At 41.2% G+C, this 20,252-nt stretch overlaps 1 protein-coding gene across 3 annotated transcripts in view; it reads right to left on the minus strand.

Moving 5' to 3' along the window:
- UBE2F (ubiquitin conjugating enzyme E2 F (putative)) overlaps nt 1-20,252 on the minus strand; it is a 74,445-nt gene that overhangs the window by 9,380 nt on the left and 44,813 nt on the right. For all 3 annotated transcript variants that reach the window (XM_074593728.1, XM_074593727.1, XM_074593726.1), the window contains exons 8-9: nt 19,949-19,981; nt 17,512-17,574 (exon numbers count right to left, since the gene is read on the minus strand). In XM_074593728.1, the coding sequence (XP_074449829.1) occupies nt 17,512-17,574; nt 19,949-19,981 (96 nt within the window). The remainder of the gene's footprint in view (nt 1-17,511; nt 17,575-19,948; nt 19,982-20,252) is intronic.

The raw sequence follows: 20,252 nt of genomic DNA on the forward strand, positions 1-20,252 counted from the left end.
GAAGAAGCAGTAGTTTCAAAGCCTTGACCTCAATTACTTCTTAAGCAATCTTCATAGCATGTATCTTTTGCATTGTTGGAGTAAGCACCAGCAATACTGAAAACAAAAAAAAGTAAGAACTGTGCAAATATCCCCTAAAAAGTCATGTATACAGTAGTCTGATTACTAATTACTTCAAATGTGGCTAAATACAGAAGAGGAAGACAGACAAACGCAAGTAAAAATATGCAGATCTTGTGATCACTACGAAGTAATGGAACTCCCCGTGGTGTCTGAATAGCTTGCGGGTAGCTCTCTTTACCAGAATAAAGCTTCACTTAGCGTGCAAGAGTCTATTTGCAACCCACACGTTTTTACCCATGCAGCTAGGGAATATCTAGCCCAATCAAGAAAGGGTTTTAAAAGACACATTCAACAAGCAAAGATAGCAAAATCTGACTGCCTGCAGATTTGCAGATGATCATTACTACTGTCTCCCCTCTCCCCCCCAGTACAGCTTTTCTTGGATACTCTTTACCACCTCCTCTCCGCCAGCTGAGGGAAAGGCAAAGCACACAGTGTGCTCCGAGCTGTGCATGCCTGCACAGGCCCCCCAGCAGCCCACCCGCAGCGGGTCCTGGCTGAGCTCGCATGGGAGACTTTCCTGGTGGCTCACTCACAGACCATCCTCTCTTTGCTGCTGCTGACAGCTTTTGTGACAGTTATGGGAACTGGATGTAAAGACTCTGCTGCTCTGTCACATTTGACGGAAATTGATGTGTGTGTTCAAAAGCTACAGGAATTGAGGGGGAGGCTGGGATGAGGGAAGGGGACAGATGGATGGCATCACTGCATAAGCCTTATTCCTTTACAAAAAAAAGACCAAAAAGCAAAGTACTTACAAAGGGTTCACTTCAGTGGATCTCCAAGACAAGTATGGACTAGATAAACGGACAGGGAGGTGGGCTGAACCAACTGAACTGCCAGGCTCAGGGAGTTGTGATCAGTGCCACAAAGTCCTAGTGGAGTATTTAAGGGGTTGATATTGGGGCCAGTACTGTTTAACTTCTTCATTAATGACCTGGATGAAGGGGCAGAGTTTGCTGGGAGGAGTAGCTGATACACCAGATAGGTGTGCTGCCATTCAGAAGGACCTCGACCGGCTCAAGAACTGGACAGAGAGGAACCTCATGAAGTTCCAACAAGGGGAAATGCAAAGTCTTGCCTGTGAATAACACCATCCACCAGTACACGCTGGGGGCTGTCTGGGTAGCAAGCAGCTTTGCAGAGAAAAGACCTTGGAGTCCTGGTGGTCACCATGAACCACCAAAGACCACTAGCATCCTGGGCTGTGCTATGAAAAGCACTGGCAGAAGGTCAAGGGAGGTGATCCTTTCACTCCACTTAGGCCTGATGAGACGCAGCTGGAGTGCTGAGCCCAGTTCCAGGCTCCCCAGGACTGGAGAGACAGGGACTTAGTGGAGTGAGCCTAGCAAAGGACCACAACGATGATTAATGAATTGGGAGCATCTGTCGTGTGACGAGAGACTGATCAACTGACCAGACCTGTTCAGTTTGGAGAAGAGGAGGCTTGGGGAGACCTCAATGGATATAAATACCTGATGGGAGGGTGCAAAGAAGACAGAGCCAGACTGTTCTCAGTGGTGCCCAGTGACAGGGTGAGAGGCAATGGGAACAAACTGAAATACAGGAAATTTCTTTTTAACATTAGGAAAAGGGTTTTTTTACTGTAAGGGTGGTGAAACACAGGAACAGGTTGCCCAGAGTGGTTGCAGAGTCTCTGTCCCTGGAGATATTTGCAATCTGACCGGACACAGTCCTGGGCAACCTGCTCTGGCTGACTCTACCATGAGCACAGAGGCTGCCACTAGGCGATCTCCAGAGGTCCCTGCCAACCACGACAACTTTGTGATTCTGTGAAATACCTTCTGAAAACATCTCAAGGATGAATTGACGAAAATTTGCGGTTAGAGGACAAACAGTCCTCCTAACATGATTCAGAATCACTGTTTACTTGGTTATGCTGGGCATGAGCAAGAAAGAAGAAATAAGTGTTTCTATCAAGACCTTTAACTTGCAGTTAGATTAAAACACAAGCTTATTTTCATGTAACCTGCCAGCTCCCTAGCAAATTCTTCCAGTGTCTCCTTACTCAGTTTCATCATTATCCATCATTTTATATTTCTTCAAATTATTCTGCTGCTGTTACGAGAATATTAGACTGACAGTCTCCAAAACGATACCCAACTTTTATCAGAGAAGTGAAAGGATAGAAAACAGAAATCCTTCAAAAATGATAGTGGCACTGAGGTTGACACATCTATCCATACCAGAGTGATACACACCAAACATAGGAACATTTTGTTAAAAGCATAATTTTTAGTCTTGAGAACGGAGGAGGAAAGTGTCAGGCTTGTCAACTCAGTAATTCCCTTACTCTCAACTCCACAAACTCGTTTGTTCTACACCTAATTACTATTATCTCATATTCCAATATGTTCAAGACCAGATTGTTTAGCTTTTAATGGATGGATTGCCCTCCTTCCCCCTCCCAATTAGTTTTACAGCCTAGGAAACTTTAATAAAAAAATTACTTTAAACCTGAAGTGCCCTGCAGTTCTGTATCTCTTCCCACTTACAATAATTTATATTAATTATGTTAAATTGATTGCTTCTAATGACCGAGGCAAACCCTTTCTTTTCCTTTCCACCTATTTTAGTAGCTATTTGTACTGTGCTGCCTTGTTCAGGAAATTATCCTCCTGATGGCAGCCTTTATTTTTACTTTTAAAAAGATGGTCGCCAACTTTAATCACACACAAGAGAGAATTTCCTTTCAGCTAAGGAATTATAACTGGGACTGCCTGTAGAATATAGTAATTTATATCATGGATGAGTGACCACGCATCATAAGGACGAGTGAATGGTGTGGAGCCACTGCCAAGCCATTAGGAGCAATTCTCCTCTCAGCAGCACCAGGAGAAGAGTTTCAAAAACCCAGGTGAAGCCTGTTTTTGTCAGTGTTAACACAGTGCCAAAAAGGGGCTCCTCCAGGGAGGACAGATACCTGAACCAACTCAGACAGGAGAGTTACTTACTGTTAGGGACTCAATCTTAAGACTCACACTGATTTCCTTGCCAAACATTCTCTACTTTGTTTATCATGAACACGGGCTGATTGTGGGGTTGAAGTTTCTGAGAGGTAAGAAAGAAAACCCCTAGGACAAGAGTTGCAGCTGTGATTGCAGTCAGGGTAGCGCAGTGCTGATTTAAACCACAGTCCAATCTCAGTTCTGAAATGCAGAAAAGGGATTTATTTTGCAGGCAGATTAAAAAGTACAATGTCAAGCTTAGATTCCAAAATTGGTTGCTTCTTCCTTTGTGCATTTTAGCTTTTCTATATAACAGGATCCTTTGGCACCTACAAGTTAGAAGGGCAGAACAGCAGAGAGAAGAGGTCTGTCTTTACTCCTTCAAAACTGAACTTGCCAGAGCAGAGATAAAATAGGTGAGAAACGTTGTCTGTATAGGAACATTACAGCAACACTGAGACACATTCAAGTCAAAATTAAGGAAAAGATTAAGAAACAGAACACAATTTAAATGCCAGGGTATTAAGCCAAGACTAAGAGGGTCCAAATGAACGCTCAGACTCCCACTGCTTTACTGAATAGTTTCCCTCTTTACATCACTGCATTGCCACCTGCAAAGTAGCAAAAATGCGATGAGCTCTCCATCAGTGTGCTTTATTTCCACTGATGAAATACTCTAAATAAGATCTAGGCATTAGATCTCAAATTTAACAGTGACTTAGACTGAACCGAGAATGGCCCCTTGCCAGCCAGGCAGTGAGAGGAGGTACCTACATCCTCTTACCATGATAATGTGTCCTCATCTGCTTCAGGGCTCTGGCAATTTGTATAACTTTAAGTCCCGTCTACAAGAAACCACACTCAAAACTGCAATGCCAGATGATCGAACTAAATTCATGGACATCAGATCCTATTCACACAAAAATAACTGTCAAACACATCTACAAATTCTACTGTAAACCACCATTAACCAGCTTCATGATACTGAAAGTAAAAAAAAAAAAACCCTATTTTTCTTTAAATCTGTTTCTTTGGTTTATTATTATAGATAGCAAAATGAAGTCACTTACAGTTACTACTAATCATTATAAGAAAAATCAAGACAAAGTGAAAAGCTTAGCTTGACTGCAGCCAGTGGAGAAAAAAAACCCCAAATTTGCAGTGGTGAAACATTAATTTTCATTCCCCACAAAGCAAATAAGAATCTTAAACCAAAGGATCATCTTTGTTGTTGTCTATTAAATCTTTCAGGGTTATCTACCTATTTAAGCTTTGCAGATGGACATCTGTGAATTTTCAGACAACATGAAATAAACAGAATATTCAAAATACGTCCAAACCTGGTTTACTGCCTCTTCCTCCTATTAAATGTAATTCCTATTTATTTGTCAAGAGGGATTTCAGCTCATGGGTTCACATGCTCAGTGATACTAAAGAATCAAAAGCAGCTGTTGTTTTCTGCAACAAGCACTGTAAGTACTTTGAAAGTTATAAAGGGCTTATTTTTAGTTGAGTGATCCGCTAATACCCCAGCAGTGTTAGACCAGGGCTTCACTGCTGCAATGCCAGAAACCCAGCTACCTGCAGCTACGGTGATCCTGAGGCATCTTGTCTCTATATATTTCACTGCTGGTGAGTATTTTCATTCTATATGTACCCCAGCAGGTTCTTTTGGCCAACAGCACCATTAAAAGTTGCTTCTGTTGCCACAGCCAAATAAAACACAGTAAAAGCAATTGCCCAATCCTCCAGGATAAATATCTGTCATCTAAGCACAACGTTACAGTGCCTGACCATAAGCTGACATAGTGGAGAGCACTACCTAATCAGAGAAGTCGTCATGTAATAACCAGCATCCTTATGATATCCTCAGATGAGAAAATCCAGTGGGATGCTTGATTAAAGGGCTCTGGACAGACGTGGCTGTTAAATTGTTCCTATGAAACTCATAGAAAGCCTGATTTTTTTTTCCAGTGCTAAAAACAAGTACAAAATCTGTTGAAATTAATGTCAATGTTAACAACTGCTTACTCCATACGACCCATATGTGTAAGAAAGGTGGCTATCATCAATCCAGACGCTCAACAGAAGGCTCAAAATTAGTAACTTATTTGTAGCTTCTGCTGAGTAATAAAATACATTACACGGAAAGAAATTTGCAGGTTAAATGGTAAATGCTTTACTATTGAAATAAAGCTCTTTCAAGACACCAGAAAAAAAAATATTCTGGCTTTACAGATTTTGTTACCGAATATTCACATTACTGACAAGGTAGCGCGTACGCGATGACAAGCTGAAGTGTTCAGATAGCTTCCTCCTCAGTCTGCCAACACAGGGCTGGAATCCACAGAAAAGTCCCACTCCCTGACAACACTTCATTCGGCTGCTGTAACCAACCCCCTTCTCTCCATTTGCTTTGCCAAAATGAACATGAGATTAAGCAAGGTAATATTTGAAGTCAGCACCGGCCTGGTGCTGCAAAGAGGTTCCAGAAAAATTTGTTTATTGCTGATCTACCACTTTCTTATGCCGCATTTAACAGGCCAAATGAAATTTCAGACTATTTTGACAAATATTCAGTGGACTATCCTCCCTTGACTGACGTGTATGTAAACTTGGTTTCATAGCTAAGAACATAAACAAGCAAGATACTGTCAGACGTTATCCCTTCATGCTGTGTCAAGTGAGCCATCAGCCACCATATCCAAAGGCGCTGTCAGAGGCTCGTGCTCCGGATACAGAAGAGCATGACTAAGGAATCACTGCCTTTAATCAAGAAACAGCCAGCACTACCGGGTACTCTACACAAGGCGGAAGGTATTTCTTGACTCCATTCTTTTTGACTTGTTCATACCAAAAGTCTTCTGTCACAGGTGTGCCGACATCTGTCGCTCCTTGAGTCATTTTAGAGCAGGAAGCTACCGTGTCTCAATAAATTACAAAATAAATTGGATGAAGGCAGAAATTCAAGCAAGCAGCGCAGAGCTGTCAGTCATGAATTTGAGGTTACTGACAAGCACACAGCAGAAAACAGGCCAGTAACGTGACATGCCAGATCTCATCACTCTCTGCACAATTTGCAAAATACCAGCCTACCTACATCACGTCGGAGCTGGATATTGTATTACACCCTTCCAGTAACAGCAAAGTTACATTTTGTTTTTCTCTCCATGCATTTATGCAAGATTACATTAGGGTATGTTAACCCAAGATGTCACTAACAGCTTGCGATCCCGCTCCATACTGCGATCAGAGACAGGAATGAACGGCAGATAATCTGTATTCACACTTCATTACACCCCTGGGTCTTGCAGGAATAGTTAATACATTTTCATGTGCCGTGCTGAAACAGAGGAAGGCCAGTTAGCTAATCTTGCTTTGTGGAACTAAATACTCATCCTGAAAAGCTCTGAATGCTCTCAATTCTTTTTTAATTGAAGGAGAACCTGAGGGCACGCAGCACTTAGCATATTTAGATGCACTGTATGACCGACTTGTGTTTTCCAGGCTACCACGAAGTGTCAAACTCCAACCCGATCCTTCTACCCTGCCAAAAATTGATAAAGATGCTTTCCCGATATTCTGAAGAGGTTGTCAAATAATGCTTTGATTGTCTACATCCTCCATTCGGTTGGCTTGACACATGAAAGTAAGGGTTTATTATTAAAACATGTTCAGCTTTCCGTTTGTTATACCATTATGTTATTGGCCAGGATTTAGAGAACTTTGAAAAAGATACAAGAACGCGGCCATTTTTTAACACCTTAAAAATGATTTAGTAAAACTTCAGAGCAGTTGGATGTTTTCAGTGAGGGACTACAGGACAGAGCCTGGCACGCAACTAAGTGAAAGACAAGACAGACACATCTTGGAAGATGAACTCTAACGTGTTCTGACCCACACAGGTAAGCTTGTAAAGCTAGGGGGAGGATCACAAAATGATACCGACTTTTAAATCCCCACTTACGTCCCATAAGCTGGAGAAAGGCTGCGCAGTAATAAAAGAGGCAAAAGTTGTGGACTCAGAACTCAGAGCCCTCCCTTCGCCAACACACATGCTATAGTGATGATTTCCAGATTGGACACAGGGCCATGGTAACTGCTTTCTTCTAAACACGAGTACGTTGCCAGACCTTGCCACAACACCACCGACTAGGTTCCACTCGGACCATGGATGCAGGAAACGCTACTTCGTGAAAAAGCAGCAAGCGCAACACAAAATAGAAAAGCAACCAAGAAACACGACTGCCTCTTTAGCCAAGCTGCAAACTCAAAAATTTCTGCTTTAATCAAAAGTGTTTCCACCCAGCAGAACTGTCAAGGTTATTACAATGAAGCGTAAAAGATAATTTAGTAAGAAGGCTCTTCAGTAAAATCTTGTAGAAGGAACTGAAGAGCCTCCCACATCAAACAAAGAAGAGCCGTGATGTCTAGTTAGATCTATAGCTTCCCCATGGCAACTCTTCCAATTGCTGCAGCGGGGGAAAAGTACCGCCAGCTCTGGGGAAGCACTGACTCGGAGGAGCTTCTCTTCTCCTCCCTGTGATGACCTGAAGCCTCAGGGAAGCAGTGCAAAGAAAAACCAGTGAGACTTCATAAACACCTTCAGAAACAGGCAGAGCAAGGGTTTTCCCTCTGTACTGTGTAGTATGGCAATGCAAGTCACTTTTGTGCGTGCCATCACTTCTCCCCACCATGTTCTCCTGCAGTTACACAGGCAGGGTGCAGCTGGGAAACTGCTCCTCGTCACTTTGGAGCACCTAGCACAACTGACCCCAGGCATGCTCCTCTAGCACCAGCTCAAACACAGTCATAATAATAAAGACCACCTGAGATGAACTTCAAGTAAAAGTTTTCAAGAGAATTTCTCTGTTTGAAGGTTAATTTTTGCAGCTGTCTTGAGCCATCACTAAGCTTCAGGCATCTGAGCATAAAAAATGAAAACAATAATAATCAGAATTCTTCAAATACCATTAGCACTGTTTGCATACAAAATTTCATGGGGATACGTTTGGGAAATTGGAAAAGTTTAACAAAGCGTATGGCTGTGATGGATAACTGTTGGCAAGGGTAACAAGTCTGACAAAGAGAATTGGGCTAAAAATAATGCATTAATGGATTAAATGAGCATTATTTTTTAAAAACTCCTTGGGGAAGGCATCAGGAAAAACAGTTTGCTGTTAAAAACCTTTGCAGTGCGTTGCCCGGACCCAATCCAATAAAGAAACAAGTATTCACATAGAAACAGGATATAAACTTGGGTAACACAGAGCCGGTATTTGAGTTTTGACATACCCATATGCTTTTGACTACTTTGCAAAATAAAACAATTTCAACTGTTCTCAGTTTCTTCAAGGAACACTACCCATCAAAGGAACACAGCTATTTCACATACTTCATAATCGTTCGGAAAATACAGTGCTTGTTTAGAGCTATTTCTAGTGCTTTTTAACACAAATAATATCTCCTCTGAAATGTAACGTGACAAGATGCAGCATCCTTGGACCACGAAATGTTATTGATAATATTTTATACAGTATAAATGCTTTATATTGAAATGTCTTTTACAGAATCTTGGACAATTTCAGTGAGTACTATCCAAACAAACTGTTTTGCACCCAGATTCACCAACAGTCACTATAGATCACCGGATAATATTTCTAATTCTCAGACAAATTTATTTCAAGATATTTAACTGTTAACTATTAAATCTAGCAAGCAGAAAACCCAGCAAAGAATATCCACAGGAAAGCCTTTGCTGTCAGCCACACAAACCCAATTAACTCAAAACTGGAAGAAATGTTCTTGCAGGTCATTCAGTCTCCGTTTACGAAGAGGTGAACCAACCCAAATGCTTCAAGCAAGAAAAGTTAATGCACTAAATGCTGCATTCCCTACAACGGTCACGGCACCTCTGTTCTCGGGCTCTGCAGCCTAAATCTCGGAGAACTAAGCCACTCTGTTCTTGAGTTTTATGTAAAGACAAAGATAAAAACCAAAAAAGCAGAGTCTAAGCAGTTTGGATGTAAGAAAAAAAAAATAAGAACGTTATTTACTAGAATCCTCCTGCAAATGCTTCATTCATTTCCAACACAGATGTTAGCTAGCGTCTGAGTGAAGGGCAATAGTTCACGTTACTCACTTGTTTCAATAAGGAAAGGTATTGATCTGCACTGAAGATGCCACTCTGTAAAGGAGCCTGCGCTGGCTGGCAGCCACTGCCAGCTGCTTCTTCTCTTTCTGGAAAGTTTGGGATGGTTCTGGAGAAGTGGCAAGGGAAAAAAGCTGATCTCTTCTGAAGGGGAAGAGTTTTAACTGCAGGAGCTAAGGGAGCTCAGTACTCACATGTATACTCAAATGCCTTTGATATAAAAATGATGACAAAAAAGAGCAGGTATGACAGAAAAACAAGGAGGCTACTGCAAGGTCAGTTAAATGAATTGTTTTAAACCGGAAGACCTGAGGAAGATACACAGTTAATGAATATTTTTTTGCAAACTTTAATGACTGTTTTTTTCCCAAACTTTCCAGATTTTTATTTTCTTTTGTGTTATTGTTTGTCTGCTTAGAGGACCAAGCACACCTTGTGACATGCTAGCATTTATATTGTGCTTTTCATACAGATGCATCAAATAACATTTCAAACTGACTAATCTTCTGATATATATGAAATTACATTACTAGAAGTAAACTAACTTCAAAGTGATCAATTACAAGAGATCAATAAGAATCCAAATTTGAAGACACTATTTAGTTACAAATGCATTTCTTCAGCTACAGAGAAAAATGGATTTTCAAGGTACTCTTAAATCTAAATGTAATTACACCCTTATTATGTATAAGCACAGAAACGAAAAGCCAGGAGGATAAAAGTACAGCTGGCCATGACATTCTTTGGAAGAGTCTTTAGAAGGGTCAAATCTGAAATGATACAGAGGCAGCGAGCTCTGGGACTTTTTAACTGTCTGAAGGCATTATCAGTCTCGAGGACAAAATTACTCGAAACTTCAGCACAGATGAAAGATCCCAACTCCGCCAGCTTCTGTATTTAGCACCCCGCAGGGTGGCTCAGCAAGGGAAGCACAGGGCTCCCAAGTCTGTGTGGCAGACTGGTTTACAGTGTTTGATAAGACCTGAGGTGAGACAGAAGAACAGTAACCCCCTTCCACTTTGAGAACATGCTTCACAAGCCAGACTTCATAGTTTCTGATGCAAAAAAAAAAAACAAAACCAAACAACAAACAAACCCACAAGCAAAAAAACCCAGCAAGGATGAAATCACTCTTGGTGAGAAAGTTTTACAATTCCAAGTTGTTGTTGGTTCTTGGTGGCTCCAGAACTAAAGAGGCTATGCTGGGAAATTCAACTTACTATATTTCCAAAGGGATACTTAAATACCTTCTACAGGCATATCTGTATTTGTTTCTTATTTGTGACTGCTACTTACAGGCAGACCTCTTGCTGACAGCTTTCTCTTTCCACGGCTTACCTGTTTTCAGAAGATACATTAATGTCCTCTCCAGAATCTGGCCCAGGCACTGGCATTTTGTCAGGTCATGCTGGTTCTTGCCCAGTTGCCCAAGGAAGGGTTTGAGAAATTGAGATTCTTCTACAAAAATCCTAAACTGTTTGCTATTTAAGGACTCAAAAAAACCTGCACACAATTATGAAAGGCTATAAAAGCTCTTTAGTGAAATATGTAGTCAGCAACTGTTCCTAATTATCAGTGGACTTTCTAATGGAATTAGATTAGTGCTCTCACTTGTAAAGACAAGAAGACAGTCCTCAAGTAATTAAAGGAAAATGTTCATCCCAGAAGACTCATTAGAACAACCTCCAAAGACTGCAAGCAATTGAGAAGAGAGATATTTTTTTAAGCCTAGTTTCCTAAGCAACTGAGGCTATGTAGGGCAAATAAAATCCTAAGAGGAAACCTTAAGAGGCAGCTTCAGATGCCATAACACCATGAAAATTATAAATCCATCTGTACAGAAACAACCCTGAGATAAAAAAAACCCTTATTTTCTTTATTACTAAGAGAATTCTTGAATTAAAAAAAAAAAGAGCAAAAGCCAAGCAGTAATGTATTTTCTTGTGTTAAAAAAAAAAAAAAAGAAAAGAAAGTAGATTCAATAGCTGTCACAGCAGCATGCAAGTGACACAAGGAAAAGTCTGCCCTAACACTTCTCCCCAGTAGCTTCTAGCCTCACATGTCACTGGTGCCAGCACCGACTCTATGATTTTTCTGAGGGTGTCGTTCATGAGAATATAGCATTATCCCAGGTGAAATGAGGCTGGCCATAGTCTCTGGTGTCTTCTGGAGGAGTTTTGCTAGTGTGCTAGTACTGCTGTGATGAAGAATCAGAACGACGTGATTTAAGCAGGACCAGAAACCGCAACTGTTGAGGATAATCTATTAAGACTAAAGACAGCCATAAGAACATTATGAATTGTCCTGAGTCATGTTTAACTGCACTACGTTATATAAAAATTCCAACCCTCCTGAATTTTCCTATTAAAATTCTTGTTGTACAATCTCCCCTTCCTTAGAATAAAAATACAATGTCTACAAACAACATCGCAACAGCATATAAATCTACCTAGAAATATAATCAGTCACAACAAGAGCTGCTAAAATTCGGCAGCTAAAGTTAAATCCATGCCTTCTAACCTGGGCCAGAACCAAACTCCTCCACGCAAACCTATGCAAAATAATTCATCATTAAAAGTATCAAAACAACAGCCAAAAGCTTTGCTGCTGATCTAGGCGCGGAAAAGGCAGGGACAGCAGCAGAAGATAGCTAGGGGGAAAAAGGCAAAACCAAAACCTCTTTTACATAGGGTTGTTCTGCTGCATGTTCTTTAAAACCAGGCAGACATTGGGAAATACAACACAGGTACAGATCGGGACGATCAGCACCTGGAGTGCCTGTTGGAAGCAGCATGCTCACCCCTCCACATCCAGGAGCAACTTTTCAGCAATAATTAGATTGAGTTTGACAACAGCCCTCATTCCTCCAGCTGGGACAAGCAAAGTGAGGGCCACAAAAGCCTGGCATTAATGATTTCTTTTCACACAATGGCCAGTTACCTGGAGAGAGCAAAGAGAGGTGATGCTCCCACTGTTCAGTGCATTCCTGTGCGCTATAACAAAAAACATAATGCTGCCTTCCAAGGAGGATGCAAATAAAATCAGGGCTTGCTGAATTAAGTAAAACATTTGTGTTTAAGATGGGTCCTTGGCAAATGCACACTTCTGTTTAGATTTCTCAGCTTTGGCCCTTCAGAGCTGCTGGTAAAAGTCCTGTGAAAAAAGACACGCTAGATTTTTCACAAGGGGGGAAAAAAATCCTTCCCAGAGTGCTGTCTATCTTACTCTTTCACAATGCCACAGCAGGCAGGGTTTCCATGCACTCAATACTGACAGAGGAGTTTCACTGAGAAGATGGAAAGATCGTGCAGGAAAATAACACAGGGTGACATTACTCAGCTTCTCCTATTAAAACAACTCAAGACTGCATGGATGAACAAGTAAATGAGTGTTTGCTAATCTGCAGGATGACAAAAATTGCTTTAGTGTTTTAAATTGCACCAAATACAACAGGTGATTACAATTAAAATAGGACACAGCATTAGCATTCTTGATATGGCAGGCCTCAGTAAAGAAAAAAGCTGAGGAATATTGGGAAAAACGTTTCCACTTCAAACCATATGAACACTGTAATGAATTTTCTTGTTGGGTACAGCACGTATGGCTTTGAAATGTTGGGGTTTTTTTGGCAAAGGCAACCACTACTAGGAAATATAAGGGCTTTTAAGGAAGACAGCAAATTGCAGTGTCCTGCACCGCTGACTAAGGCATACATAAGTCCTGAACTACTAAACTGATTCAGTTTTGTATTACCAAGGTATATCCCTTATTCTTGCAGTACTCAGCCTACCTAGCTGCCACAGAAAGCTAATCAAGAGAGCTCTATTTCTTCAGTGTACAAACCAGCAAATCCAACAATTTTTAGCACATTGTTTTTAAGTGAGTAGTCATTAAAACTTAAACACTTGCTCGCTGCTTAGCAATCCAATGGAATCAGTTCTATTGACGATTAATGGCTCTGGCCATCCACATAATTACTGAGAGGCTGACTTCTCTGCTAAATCCAAAGCAGTCCCAGCTAGTTAACTCATAAGCAGTTCTTTAAATGCCACAAGAAAACTCATACTAACAAAGAGATGAGATTGCATCGGTGTGAGAAGACTGAATGTTGGGAAACACCTTACTTAGTTTACATAGAGACATCAATCATCTTTTTATTCTGATTTACTGAGCTCTAAACCAAGAGAGGATGGTTGCTAATCTTCCAGTGATTGTGACCTAACTGCAGTGCAATGTGGGCACCAGGAATGTTCTAAAAAGTAGCACCACAAAAATGAACAATACAAACCTTCCCTAAGCTGGAAATAATTATGAGTTAAACAAAGGCAGGGAGGGGGGAATAGAAGAGTGAAGGGAAACTACAATTTTATCTGAATGCTTTATTAAATGATGAAAGCCACAGTCAAACAACTTGCAAGAAGGTCTGAGTTTTAAAAACCAGCCAAGTGTGGAAGTTCACACCAGGTCTACAGAAATACTGTCACTAAAGAGGACGCAGCCAACATGCTGGAGAGCAAATCCACCTCCAGAGAGACCTGCGTGGGCTAGAGGAAAGGCCACAGCAACCTCCGGGGGCTCAGCAATGCCAAATAGGAAGCCCGGCCCCTGGGACACACTCAGCCTCTGCACAGGGACAGTCCCAGATGCCAGGCTGGGGACACCTTTACTGGGAAGGCCTCGGGGCAAGATAAGGCTGAGGTCCAGGGCTTCTTGGTGGAGAGGAGCAGGCTTTGGGGGGACTAAAAGCAGGCCCCCCAATACTGAGGGGGAGGTGACTGAGACGACAGAGCCTTCTCAGAAGTGAGCAACAAGAGGACATGAGATTAAGTTCATAAACTGAAAGGGGGGATGTCTGACCGCATATACAGGAAAAGATTACCATGTGGGTAACTAAGCTTTGGAGCATCCCACATCACTTGATGACAATCATAAAATAAACTCATGATTGGCAAAACTGAAGCCTTACAAAATTGATCGCAATGACAACATCACTTAAACAGTACCATATAATGCAGGCAAACACAGGTGTTCTATCTCTGAAAAAATAATTAAAGTCACAAAAGGTGGCAGACAGCATCTTCTGTCACTGAAAAAGTCTTCTGATGAAAACAACCAATCACAACATAGGTCTCCAGATCAATTCTGTAGCTGATAAGAAGGTAGGTTTTGGAAACATAGAGGGCTAGCAAGCCTGAATATTGAGATAATCTCTTTATCTACCATTTGTGAAAATGGATGTTTGATGACTCTGCCAAAAAGTTACTGACATCTTGCAAAGTGTGTGGGGAAGAGATGTAGAATTAGTCAAGCTGTATAAACAGTCATATGTACTTTAAAAAATAATTTGTTCAAAAGTGACTTGATGATCACTGGCTGAAGGAAGCTGCAAGGGAAAAGGCTGAGTAACTGACAGCTTCTTCCTCGAGCTGAAGGAGGCTCCTGAGGGCTGGAAGCTGAAGCTGCACTAACTCAGATCTCAGATAAGACATAGGTTTTTTTAAAGCAATTAATTGAACAACTTGAGCTCTGAATTTTGTACCATTTTTACATCCTAGAACAAGGCTGCTTTCCCAAAAACTACATCTACATGCTCAGGTATAAGCCATAAATTTGATGCAAAAATTAAGAGGTTCCTTATGCAGAAAGAGATCATAACTGTCCCTCACAGCCTGATCTGCAACACAAACATTCACAGCACAACTGTTTTCCAAGAATTAATAATAAGGATTTGATATCTATGATGTGACTTCTTCCAGCATCTGCAAGGCGGCAGTCATTTTCGATGACTTAATACCCGCCTACGGAACTGAACAAACTCCAGTTTCGCATTTTCAATAACCAGAAGCAGGCTTCACATTAGCTGTTAACCTCTCGGGCAGCCACACTTATTCTGGAATGTCACCAAAGGGATCCCAGGATTTGAAATCTGACATGACATCAGTGAAATACTGAGTCATCTCCTCCAGAACCACAGAAGACAGCTCGATGTACGTTTGTTTTGGCTGCTACAAGCCACATACTCCCACGCTGCCAAATGACCAAAGGCATTCTCTTACTGTGCCTGGTAAGACACAGATGTTTGTACACAGAACTATTTGTGTGTGTATATATATATATTTGCAAATCTGTTTTTATGTAGACTGTGCATGCAGGCATATATATTACATATATATCATTTGTATAATTGTATTACACACAAAAAAATGTCTCGGGGAAAATTCATTAGCATTCTCAAATTAATCATATTGTGCGTTGAAAGTATTTCAACAGGACCGCAGCAGTTTCACTTCACAACAAAGTGCTCATACACTACATGACATCTGTGCCTGGAAGAGACAAAAACTAACTTACACTGCAATTGCATTCTTTGAGGCTAATTGGAAAAGCAGCCATTTCCCTCCCTTGCGTAATTTATTCTCTCCAGACAAGCATTATTGGTTTTGTCTTGATGTTTCTGAAGGACACACTGCGGTATATGTAAGACATACTGCTTGGTGCTGTCACTATCAATGAAATACCTAAACTAACTTCAGATAGCCTCAAAAAAAAAAAAGTTAACAAGGCAGAGCATGAATTTGACAGATACCTGTGGAGACTACTTAGAGTTTACTAAATAAAATATGTTTGTTCCAAAAATATTTTTAATTTAGAAGACTGTCAAAAACCCCACTCAATTTCCCTTTCACTTCTGCCACAGCTGGAAAAAAAAAAAAGGCAAACCAACAAAACTTCCATGCTATTAGTGTAGCACCACATATTTTGAGTGCTCACCTCTCATTTTTGAGGGAGGTGTGTTTTAAAAGCAGGTTAGCATTATTTCTTTCTGTGGATTCACAAGATTTCCAATTTCTGAATGAGGTTGAGAGCTACAGGACAGCAATTTCTTAGCATTCCATAATTCTTTGGGAAGAGGACATTACTGTCTGGCTCATCTGAGGTCTAACAATTCACTCAAAGCACTGGTAAGACTCACCTACCACAGCCTCAGCACATCTGACACAAGACTGTACTAGTACCATAGCAACATCTCTCCTTACAAAAGCCTACCCAGGCACCAGACAAACCGCTTTCCCTCTGGCCGTTAAGAAGAAATCAAGTGCCAAAATTCAACACTCAGCAATAGGTGTGTAGCCTCCCCATTCTCAAAGAGCTACAAATTTCCCTGGCAAGATATTAGAGAATAATTCAGTCTAACAATGCAAACAAAGAAAATGATCCAGCCTGCTGCCTTCACTATGCTGGTTTTGTTTCTCAGGCTGTATCCCCTCTGTGACTGCTTGCAGTGGTTTATGACTTGGAAGGCTTCCTGGCACTCTTTGCCAAAATGATATAACAAAACCATCAAAAAAACCCCTCTTCCAGAGTAGATGTCTACTAAATTTTTCTCACCTTAGGCTTACAGTCTTGTCCCAGCCCTGCAAACACTGACGAATACCAGAATAGCTACAAGATCTAATTAAACAAGAAAAGGGCTAGAAAGATGAACTCGCAATCCCAGTGTTTCCTCTGGAAAAAATTAGATAAATTAGGTACACTGCTTAGCTTTTCATTTTCAATGAACTCTTCAAATCAGCATTTACCTGGAAACTTTCTTCTATCTTTAAGGTTAACTTAACAAAAGTATCAGACAAGTTTAATTAAAACAAGAGACCTGGAACATGTCAAGACCTTTATAGCATTATATAGATTAGCATTATATAGATGCTTGAGGTATGCATCTATATAATGTAACGTGACGCAACCGCAGAGATCCATACAAGGGGGAAGTGAGTACTTTGTTCACCTCTACCTCCATGCTCAATTTCACAGAACAAATAGGATCAGTAAAAAGAACATAAAGTAGTATGTAAGAGTTTGAAGAAACTCTTTTCTGCATTTTGAAGGAGAGAAGGATAAGATCTTTTTGCAAGCCTTTTGGGGTAAAGGCTACCACGTAACTGAGTCAAACCAATTCGCTATCATTTGCTGCACAGAACACGTACAACTTCAGGGAAAATCTCAGAAACAAGAAGGAAAAGATCCTCTATTTCAGGGATATGACTACACTATGGTCAACAATTGTAGCATATGGTGAATAACGCTACCGTGTAGAGTTTACTTTCCCAGATAAAGCACATTTTCTTTGAGTGACTGGTTGCTGATACAATGAGTCACTCAACTGCCTGAAGTACGAGCTTGAATGCTTTAAAAGGAATGACCGGGAACCACTGAGTTACAGTATGTGTAGTTGTTTAGGAACAACATGCTTTAAATAAACCGCTGACTCACCTTGTCACGCAAATGATGCTCTGCAGCCTCAATATTCAAAGGATCGTCAAAATTCAAAAGGTCCTGGAAAAGAAACAGATAACATTATAGAGTTCCCACTCACTGCATCATACAAGGAATCGAAAGCCCTAATGAGCAAGATAATGAAACAAAGCAAACAAAAGCAGTGTAGTGCCATTTTCTCACCACCTTGATAAGTATGCCTGTCACAGGTAGATGCAAATGAGTTTGATGATTGCCCACCAAATCACAAGTCAATTAAAGGACAACAGCAACCAGACATTCAGCCCCCTGTGGTGGCTCGCCACACAGCCCCATGACACTTCTCTCTGGCAGTGATGCATTTCTATTTGAAAACTGAGACAGTTTTAAATCAAATTTTGAAGGAACATTCAAAGTTTCAGGAGGCGCAATTCCTGTTGGTCCCCCTCCCCCCCCCAAGGGTAAAATAAACACTTTAAAAAAAAAAAAGGTTCAGACCTGCAAATGGCCTGGTGATAAAGCAGGAGTTTCCTTAATACCATCTCTGATAGCCAAGCAATCTCATTCCCTCTGAGAAGAAACTGCATGACCTGGAGCCTGACAGATAGGAAGGTTTGAGCGCAATGGGAAAAACAGGGCCCAGAAGAAAGGGAGTGCCAAAGACCCCAAACCCCAAAAGCAAAGGGCATATGGGGGCAGGGAGCAGAAACTGTCAAAACAAATTGTCAGTTTCATCTCAATGAATATTAACTTTGTAAGGAGAAAGGGTCTAGGGTTAAAACCAAAGGAAACCAAGATGCTGATAAAAGGGGAGTCATCGTAAAAAAATAACACTGAATCCCAAACCCGCCCTATTCTGCCTACAGCCCAGATCACTTTCCCCAGTTTAAGGTTAGCCTGTGACAGCAGTGAAATGCTATCATTTCTCAAGTGTGAAAGGCTCGTGTCACTCTGACTGATTTTCAAGCAGAAAACCTCCCATCTCATTCAAACTAGGACACCAATCCACCTCATTTTCACTTACTTTCTTCAAGAAAACCCCCAAAGGATCTTCAAGGCCAGTACAATCCAAAGCCAGCTTTTCAAAGCCCAATTATTTCTAAAAAGCTGGCTGTGAGGGAAGCCTAAAAGGCGAGCTGGGAAGCACGGCTCTTACCGGCCATGACAAATCCCCGCAGTCTCCAATGCGTGACCATCGCTCTTTGCAGCTGTTTGCCCAACAGATTATTTTTACGTGCAGTTCTGCCTCTGAAGGCACTTCTTTGTACCTCCAGTGGATTTCGCTTTCTTCCAGTTACTTAGCATGCAGTGGGAGACTGACTGTGAAATGCAATTACTCTTTGTTGAAAAGGCAAATGCTCTCCAATCTTCTAAATCAATTTACCAAAGAAGTTGTCGAAACAAATCAAGCCTTTGGATGCCAGGAAAGCTTAGGAGATTGTAGCCAGTGGCTGGCTACAGTCTATGCTACAGGTTTTAGAAATGCACCGTGATCCTGGTGATAGAGCTGTGAGCACTGTCGCTGCTTTGCCTCTCCTCCTGTAGGTAGTCATGGAAGGAATTCTGCTCTCCGAAAACAGGCTGTGGCGAGCAAAGCCCACAGCGACGATCCTCACCCAGAGCTTTTCACAGCCTCCTCATACACCCTGGAGTGGCTGGGTTGACTCTCCAGAGTCAATGACAAATGCGGTGACCAAGTTGGTGCCTTTCTTTGCTTCTTCCTGACCTTCCTACCCAGCAGCAGTGGCTGGGGAAGGGGACCATAACCCTGGACTCCCTAAAAAAAGGTAGCTTTTGTAAAGAGTTAGCCTCTCTCCACCTTTAGGGCAAAAGCAGCTGTGGCATCCTGCCTGCCTCTTGCAGCTTCTTACCCTCTCCTCCATTTTCAAGTTGCTCCTGTAATTATGAGGCACAGGTTTCTTCTAAGGAAAAGGGAGAAAATGGGATCCCTGAACAAAACCATATAATTTCTGTAACAAGTCAGGGTTTATGCAAATTCTGCAGGAGGGTACTGAGGCCCTTGAACAGGAATGTAAGCGTTCAAAACAGGAATGAGACTGCAGGGCAGTCATTAACTCCTAAAAATCATTTTATAAAAACACCAACACAATTCCTTCTCAGAGCAATATGAATTTCTGTTTCCTGCAAACTAGCAAAAGGAAATCCATACCATGTGGAACATCCCAAGTAACTTGCTACCAAAATATCCCTAATATTCATAACCAGAAGTAAAAACCATGTATGAAAAAGCTCGCTTATCAGACCGTCTGTATGAGTCTTGCAGTTATACAAACAAAACCACAAATGATTTCATACTTGTACAACACCCACTGAAGCCAAAGCAAATAATGGCCTTAAGTTTAAGAGGCAACAGATGAGGTTCACATTAGGTGATGCTGACACCAAATCATGCAGGAAAAAGCAAAGTGGATAAGCGAAAGATTCATTTACTTACAGTAAATAAAGAGTTTAACCCCCAGACAACATCCTGCAAAGGAAAAGCACAGTCAGTTAGGCACGCATTTCAGGTGCATTTCACGTTCACCTAATTTATTTATCTATTAATCCATGAAATTACTGGAAATCAAATGTAGATTAAGGGTGATGTTTTACTAATTTAAATCAAAATATCAAAAAAGCTTTCCCATTTCATGGATGCTTGATATTTAGAAGTCACCAAAAAATAAATGCCGCATATTCAAATAAGAGTTCAGATCTTTCTGTGTGTATAGGAGCCTTATTCCTGTTGCTTCTCTGCT

Source organism: Larus michahellis, chromosome 7, assembly GCF_964199755.1.
Source record: "Larus michahellis chromosome 7, bLarMic1.1, whole genome shotgun sequence".
NCBI classification, from domain to species: domain Eukaryota; kingdom Metazoa; phylum Chordata; class Aves; order Charadriiformes; family Laridae; genus Larus; species Larus michahellis.